Source organism: Sinocyclocheilus rhinocerous, unplaced genomic scaffold (genome assembly GCF_001515625.1).
Source record: "Sinocyclocheilus rhinocerous isolate Xijiao unplaced genomic scaffold, SAMN03320098_v1.1 scaffold1015, whole genome shotgun sequence".
Lineage (NCBI taxonomy): Eukaryota > Metazoa > Chordata > Actinopteri > Cypriniformes > Cyprinidae > Sinocyclocheilus > Sinocyclocheilus rhinocerous.
Window position 1 is genome coordinate 383,303 of NW_015644379.1, and position 8,691 is coordinate 391,993.

General features: G+C 37.4%; 1 protein-coding gene across 1 annotated transcript in view; it reads left to right on the forward strand.

The window, feature by feature from the left end:
• Positions 1–8,691, forward strand: part of col25a1 (collagen type XXV alpha 1 chain) — a 345,048-nt gene that overhangs the window by 269,756 nt on the left and 66,601 nt on the right. Inside the window, exons 12-14 of the mRNA XM_016575979.1 lie at positions 1,601–1,633; positions 1,751–1,786; positions 6,492–6,536. Of these exons, the coding sequence (XP_016431465.1) occupies positions 1,601–1,633; positions 1,751–1,786; positions 6,492–6,536 (114 nt within the window). The remainder of the gene's footprint in view (positions 1–1,600; positions 1,634–1,750; positions 1,787–6,491; positions 6,537–8,691) is intronic.

The following is an 8,691-nucleotide window of genomic DNA, read 5'->3' on the forward strand; positions in this document are numbered from 1 at the left end:
CACGTTATTGGGGTCGCTTCAACCCGCGGACATGAAAAACAACCCGCAGCAACAGTGATAAAGTAGCCCAATTCCAGGGGAAAACCGCGGACTTGGCAACACTGTGACGGATACAACGGACACGAGCGCTGTCACGGCGCGACCACAACAGCTTGGAGTTGTCTAATTTGGCACGGTCTCCCTGTTGTACTAATAGTAGTGAGCCATTCCTCTGTGTATACATCATAGGCGCGGGAAGTGGTGGTGCTGCAGCATATTTTTTTCCCCCTGTTTTTTTTTTCTGTGGACAACTGTTTAACTGTTGGGAATAAAAAAATAATTGGTAAAGGCAATTACACTAATTCCATCCACCAACGTGTGATTGGGCTAGTCAACATTACAAAAGACGGTTTCCAGTGGCGCAGATGGTAAAACGCGTGTCATTTACCTTTTGACGCGATCGACTCCGGGTTCGAATCTGCCTTTTTTTCTCCCTTTTCAAATTTCAAATCACATCAGAAAAGCATTTATTTTTTAATAAAAATGATGGAAATAATCAAAAAGTTGAAAAAGCATCGGGTAGGGTTAGGGTAGGTGTAGGGAGGGCTTTTGTCACAATAAGGTGGCATCCATTTAATAATTTGAATTAAAATTTACACTCAAGAAGTTATTATTGCATACTGTTTTATAATGTATTACAATGCTGAGGTGCAGATAATTGCCACTATTGGCAATAAGTAATTAGCAGATTATCCTGCTATTTTAATATAGAATAAATAGCTATTTGCACTTAGTGTAAATAGCATCTATCGCTAAGAAAATATGTTATCTGCTTTTGCCAAAAAACGTCTGTTGGAGTTATCTGCTTTTGCTATAAAACAAACTTTATAACAAAAAGTTATTATTACTTAATCAAAACAACCCAACTGCAGTTTGATTAAACTGGCTTCCTGCACTCATTAAAATCTGTGATTGTGACCTCTTTTCACGTTTACTTAAAACAGTGGCTGCAGCAAGATAACTAAGTTTATTTCACTCTGAATCCCCCTCTTACCAGATGTTAAAAAACTTTTTTAAAAATGTCATGAAGTATTATCCTTAGTATCTTTGTTCCCATTAAATTACAACATAAAATGCAAATAAATAAGCCTGCTGAGCAAGATTTTACAAACTCCCTTGACTTTGAAATCCTAGAATCGTTGGGTGGTGCATACATATTTGCCTTAATAGAACAATGTTATGACATTATGTTGTGACAATTTCACAGCAGAATGACCTTTACATTCCTTTACATATATTGTACATGAGTGATACAATATGCCCAACCAATGACAATCTCCTTCCTCCTTTTTTTTACATTCCTGTTGGTATTATGACAGTGTGAGAAGCTTTAACGAATGGACGCTCGTGGACACTAATCTGCTTTGCTTTTTACACACATAATCTGATATTTGGATAACAGTACAGCTGCTTTATGCTCCAGTTTAACTAGAGGCTTTTGCGTGCTCAGCAGCATTATGACTTCCAGAATTTCTCCCCAAGTGGAATGAAGAAGATACTACACTTTCAAATAGCTTAGTTTTATCAAATATATTTACCATGATTTTTATACCTCTCACAGGGTGATGCTGGATCCTCTGCTGCTGGAATCAAGGTAAGACAGGACCTCAGAAATATTTTGTCTCTAAGTCTGTGTTTTTAATAAATCCTACTTGTTATCTTTCATTTGGTGTATGCAGATGAGCCCTTATAAGCATTCTTATTATTACAGGGTGAGCCTGGCGAGCCAGGGCGCGGAGGACAAAAGGTAAAATTGCAGAGCTCATATTGTACTCCAAGCCAGAGTATACACTTATGAAAGATATTGTTTGGAACGATGTGTCTTAATGACAGCTGATTCATTAATTGAGAACACTGGATAATTTGTTTTAATAAAACATGTTGTCATTAATGATTAATGAAAGAGCATTATAGTGTACTAACTCTTTTGCACCTTATGGCTGTAAAAGGCAAAGCTTACCATCATTTGCTTGCTGCTTATAAGCATGTGAATGTCAGGCACCAACTTGATGAAAAAATTAAGTGTTTTTAGCGAGGACAACTTTATAGCCCATTCTCAGATGAACTGAGAACACACTTCTCTACCTGATAAAAAGCATAAATCTACACCATGGCATTACAGTTTGTCTACTTTGTACTTTTTCTTTATGTGTGTTTGCTTCACACTTTATTACTTGTTCTTGTTCTGTCTAGTAAAACACTGTTAGGCTTCTCTTAAAGGGGTCATATGATGCGATTTCAATTTTTCCTTTCTCTTTCAAGTGTTACAAGCTCTTGGTGCATAAAGAAGATCTGTAAAGACTAAAGTCTCAAATCCAAAGAGATATTCTTTATAAAAGTTAAGAGTCAGCCACGCCTACCTAAAACGGTTCGTTCTAACACGCCCCCACATGTCTACGTCACGATGTGGGAAGATTTGCATAACGCCTCCCAAATGTTCACGCAAAGAAAGAAGGCGTAACTTTTATTCTCGCTGTAGTATTGTTGCTGCCGCCGCCATGTCGTGAAGGCGCTGTGTTTCGTTGTGAAAGTGAAACTACTTTGTTTGGTCTTCCAAAAGAGGATGATATCTGCTTTGTCATGCCTGGAGCTGATCCGTGCTGGTTGCTGAGGAAATACAACAACTTCGCGCGGTGGATCGCCGGATCAGCTTTCACCGTGGACGACGTCCAGCCCCGGGTCGTAACATGTGGTTGCCGCAAGACCGCCGGCCGCTCCTTCGTCGAATCTGCCGGCCGCACCATTCTCAAGCTCACCGGCCTCCTCTCACTCAGCCCGCCGGCCGTTCCTCACTCTAGCCGCCGGCCTCCACTCACTCTAGGCCGCTGCCGCGTGTGACGCTGTGTTTCGTTGTGAAAACGCCTTCCAAAAGAGGACACAACTAAAAATCACTGTTCCAGAACACTTCAACCCAAATATTCAGATGTGTGCAGCACATTTTATGGAGGACTGCTTCCTGATCCTGGTAGAGTAGACTACAATGCCGGCTGTTCTGACTCACAGACTGTAAGTAAGTATAGAGGAGAAACAATAATGTACAGTATGTGGAAAATAATGTGTTTTTTTAACCTTAAACCGCATAAACACATTTCATTACACCAAATACACAAAATAATGTTTTTTTAGCAATATCATATGACCCCTTTAATTAATCTGCTCCAAATTCAGTATGAGACCCAAGAGAACAGTTTGAGTTCTACTCTAAAGGCCCGTTCATACCAAGCAAGATAACTATAAAGATAACGATAAAGATATAGTTCTAAAAATCTTCTCAATATTAAAGAATAGCAGAGTCCACACCACAACTATAAAGATAAAGGCACAGAGAAAGATATAATTGGAATCACTTCCAGAACTATTTTTTTTTTCCAGCTGAAGAACGATACAAACACTGACAGCCAATCAGAATCCATCCTGCTATAATGAGCTCGAGAATTTAAAGTAGCAGATGCACGTGCGCTTAGAATAAACAGACTATATCGTTCGCTGGTGTGGACGCTAATATCTTTATATTTATAGTTATCTTTATAGTCATGGGTCGCGGCCCGGGTTACTTTTTGAGGTCTGGTACAAATATGACATGGACTTTGAAATCACAATCACACCGGAATATTTAAACCTGCTTTTGCTCAGCCGCTGATCCAGAGAGAGCAGCGCTCATCATGTAAAGCTTTATGTTTAAAACAGCTTCACAGTCTAAGTTTCTGTGATGCAAACATTAAATAATAACAAAATTGGGATAAAAGTTTATAGTTTCTGATATAGACTTTCATTTACTCATCATTCGTAGATCTTTCATAAAGCAGCAGATGCACGTGCGCTTAGAATAAACAGACTATATCGTTCGCTGGTGTGGACGCTAATATCTTTATATTTATAGTTATCTTTATAGTCATGGGTCGCGGCCCGGGTTACTTTTTGAGGTCTGGTACAAATATGACATGGACTTTGAAATCACAATCACACCGGAATATTTAAACCTGCTTTTGCTCAGCCGCTGATCCAGAGAGAGCAGCGCTCATCATGTAAAGCTTTATGTTTAAAACAGCTTCACAGTCTAAGTTTCTGTGATGCAAACATTAAATAATAACAAAATTGGGATAAAAGTTTATAGTTTCTGATATAGACTTTCATTTACTCATCATTCGTAGATCTTTCACCCCAGTGTGTACACACACACAACCTGTAACCGGCAGGTTTGTAAAACATTTACAACTGATGAGTAGTTTACACTTTAGAATAGGGGATGCAGAAAGCTTTGTAAATGATTTATTAATGTGTTTACACAACAGGTTTTGAATACTTTGTAGTGTGTACTGCAATGTAAGGGCTGACTGGTGAGGGTGTAGACAGATGTCTTTTCTGATATACATGGAGTATTTTTAACGCTGTGCGATAATAGTACAATGTTGACATTTCAATGATGTATAAGTGATTAATAATATATTAACTAGTAACCTAACTAGTAACTTTACTGAAAACAATGATTCATTGAATTTACTAAAAAAAATTTAAGATAAGTGGTTGCAATCAATTTATGTTAGCTACACTTAAATAAACACATTTAGTTGACTAACTTTCAACATTTTTTTTTAAATGTAGCTAAAATATACTGTTGACAACCACTTACCTTAAAAAAATTTAGTATATATTTTTTTCAGTGTATTAACCTTTTACTAAGGATCTGTTTGATTATTTCATGATGCTATTTTTTAAGATAACTTACGAGATTTGTAAATCGGTAGCATATTACTTAATAATAATTTGTGAATATATAGTCATGTTTTGTAAATGATTAGTTAATCATCATCTAATCACTTGTAAATTATTTATAACTTAATCTACAAAACATAGATAAAAATATGAACATACCACGTATTAATCATTTATGAACGCATAGTCATGTTTTGTAAATGATTAGTTAATCATCATCTAATCACTTGTAAATTATTTATAACTTAATCTACAAAACATAGATAAAAATATGAACATACCACGTATTAATCATTTATGAACGCATAGTCATGTTTTGTAAATGATTAGTTCATCATTAACTAATCAATTATAAATGACTTACAACTGAACGTTATTATAAAGTGTTACCACATTATTTTGTGTATTTGGTGTAATGCAATGTGTTTATGTGGTTTAAGGTTAAAAAAACACATTATTTTCCACATACTGTACATTATTGTTTCTCCTCTGTGCCCCGCCTTTCTGAAACGCGTCGATTTTTACAAAGCTCATCGCAAATTCTTTAAATATGAAAACATACTCACAGGCTGTGAGTCAGAACATTGTAGGCTACTCTCCCAGCTTCAGGAAACAGTCCTCCGTAAAATGCGCTGCACACATCTGAATATCTGGGTTGAACTGTTCTGGAACAGTGTTGTAAATACAACTTAACCACTGATGCGCATCATATTTATGATTCATGACCCCTTTAATGTCTGAATCATTCATTCAAGAGATTCAAAACGAAACAAGTCTTCATTTATTTATTTCAAATGATTTTTTTTTTTACATAATTAGGCTAATTTGTTTAAATGAATATTTTAATCATATGAAACTCATTTATAACACTAATAAAACATTTTGTTAGAAACTCAAGTAAATTACATATTTTGTTTGGTTGTCTGTTTTGTTTTCAGAATCGTGGGAAAATCATAGCTTAAAAATACATAGGCTAATATATGTGGCATCTAACTAATACCATTAGTATTGTTAATATTAAAATTAGTTCTGCAACCCCCCCGGCCCCCCCTCCTTTTGGTTTGTTCCGCAATCCTTGTTTATAGTTATCGTTCTTAGTGTGAACGGGGCTTTACAGAAATGTTCATCATATTTACAGCACTTAAAGGAAGTCCTGTGAAAACATACAATCCTCAAACTGCAGTTTGGGATCTATTTAACCTCACCATTTGAGAACTAGTCCTACTCACTTTTTACATGGGTATTTATTTGGGCAGAGTATGTACGACTAACTGTGACGTGACTTGATGTATTATGTTAATGCTTCTGAAAATTAAACTTTTCTACCTCTCATGGTGTACTAATATACTTATATTATGCAGTAATATAATAATATATTTTATAGTCTAATGGGATCCATATTATCCATATTATCTTTTAGCATGAGAGATAAGCTGAACCTACAGATATAATTATACAGCCCTTTCAATTTTAGTAGGCCTCTATATGCATTGTGTGTGGCAGTACCATTAATTTGAAAAGTCTGATGGAAATGATCCAACAACAACACCAATAAATAGCCAATGTGTCTTCGCTTTAACTAGAATCTTGATGGTTTTCACTTTAGTAGGTGAACCAGGGCCAGTCTTTTGATACTGTGGGTTTAGAGGAAACCAATTGTGGTTGTGCTGGGTTTCCAGGCTCATCACCAGAAGTGGTGGCTTGGTTTGGCTGTAATTTGTTGCACTTTTCCTACATAGGGTGAGCCAGGACTTCCAGGGCTGCCTGGACTCCCCGGGATTAAGGTAAATGTTGTCTTCATAAACCTAAAACATCTGATCCCACCCATCCCCCATATCCAGCAGCCAAAATCATGTCTAGAGACTACATAACAATTGTTGAAGTGTGACTATATTGTGTCCATGTATCTTTCACATTAACCTGTTTGACATGGCTTCATTTAGTTTTAAACAGAATGTACTTTATATTGGTTTATCCAAATGCACATTATTGGGATTCATTGGTTGTGGAATAATTTGGTAATGATTCATCAGTGAATCAGATTGTTACTTTGTCCAGTTTATCCTAGTATTCTTATAAATACCCAGGCTTGTGTTATGATTTTTCAAACAGAATTCACAACAGTCAAACAGTGCATTAACATCCTGAGTGTGTAAAATCATACAGAACACTCTTCCAGAGATTCCACCACTTTGTATATTTTAATGGAGCATTGCTTTCTTGTGTCCTGAACTGAAAATTAAATGCTGATTGCAGATGTTCATGTTTCAAATTGGCAAAATATATTTTTGAAAATAATGAGAAAGTGAGTGGAAAACCACTGGAGCAATGGGGAAAAAAAATAGCAATTCAAAGAATGCTCAAATAGGCATGAGCTAATGCTTGTTGCTGTTTTGGTTTGTTTGCCTGTATACTTTTGTACGCTTACAACCTGCTGGCCTTGTAAAAATCCCTCCCATTTTATATAACCCTGGTTTCACTTAGAGGCTGAAGGCTCTGAATGCTAACATTGTGCAAATGTGATGCTCTCATGTTCTTTTTAAGGTTTCTGAAATTAAGACACTTACATGTGCACACAGTGTTCACTGATTGAATAAGAGAGGTTAGAATGTATTCATTAATTGGCACTGAAAATATCAACACATTCTCACTCCCAACTCGTCACATATTGACACTTGGTCAGGACTCCTTTGGTGTTGCTTTTTGGTACAAGGTACCCCTTTAGCGTCACTTTTCGACGTGCAGGGTCCTCCGTTGTTTTCAGTTGTCTTAATTTAAAGGGCACCTATTATGCAAAATCCACTTTTACATGGTGTTTGGACATAAATGTGTGTTGGCAGTGTGTGAAAAAACCACCATACAATGATAAAAATCCACCCACTCCTCATTTTTAATCCCCTTTAAACCAAGTCAGTCTCACTAGGCTTGCCGTTTTGATTCTCATGCAGTGTGACGTCACATTGTATAGGGCGGGGCCACGGGGGTTGATTGACAGCCCTGCATTGCTATAGTTTCCGCCCTCAGCGGTTGTACGCTGTCCTCCATTTTCTCCATGCTCAAGCAGCTGTAACGTCAACAATGGCCCTGTCCCAAATGGAACACTTCATGTGCACTTTCGGTCTTGCGGACTTACAATGGCCGCCACGTGCACGTGTCCGTTAAGTCCACGAGACCGTAGTGTGTCCCAATCGTGTTCAAAAGGGTGCTCGCAAGCACCCCCTTTGCGGCCGTTATGCGCCCTCAATCCGCACTTCTGCCGAGCCCGCATTGGGCCGAGATTGGCATTCAGAAATATCAGATGCCTCAGCTTGGATGTGCTGATGCGATTCCTCATCTCACAGACTCTCTCTGAAGGGAACGATGCTGCAACAATGCAGTGTCTTCCTACCTTAAAGGGGTCATATTATGTTGCTAAAAATAACATTATTTTGTGTATTTGGTGTAATGAAATATGTTTATGCGGTTTAAGGTTCAAAAACCACATTATTTTCCACATACTGTACATTATTGTTGCTCCTCTATGCCCCGCCTTTCTGAAACGTGTCGATTTTTACAAAGCTCATCGGTCTGAAAAGCAAGGTGTGCTCTGATTGGCCAGCTATCCAGTGCGTTGTGATTGGCCGAATACCTCAAGCGTGTGAGTGGCGCAAAACCGGGGTATGCAGTATATGCAGTGCATAAGGGCGCCACACATAGGGGTGCGCCATTTTGCGAAAATCATTCTGTGAAAATCTTCTTTAATAAAACGTTAATAATCAAAAGCTTAGTTACTAAAAATAATTAATGCAAAATTGTTATTTGAAGGGGTCATATGATGTGATTTAAATTTTTCCTTTCTCTTTGGAGTGTTACAAGCTCTTGATGCATAAAGAAGATCTGTAAAGTTGCAAAGACTAAAGTCTCAAATCCAAAGAGATATTCTTTATAAAAGTTAAGAGT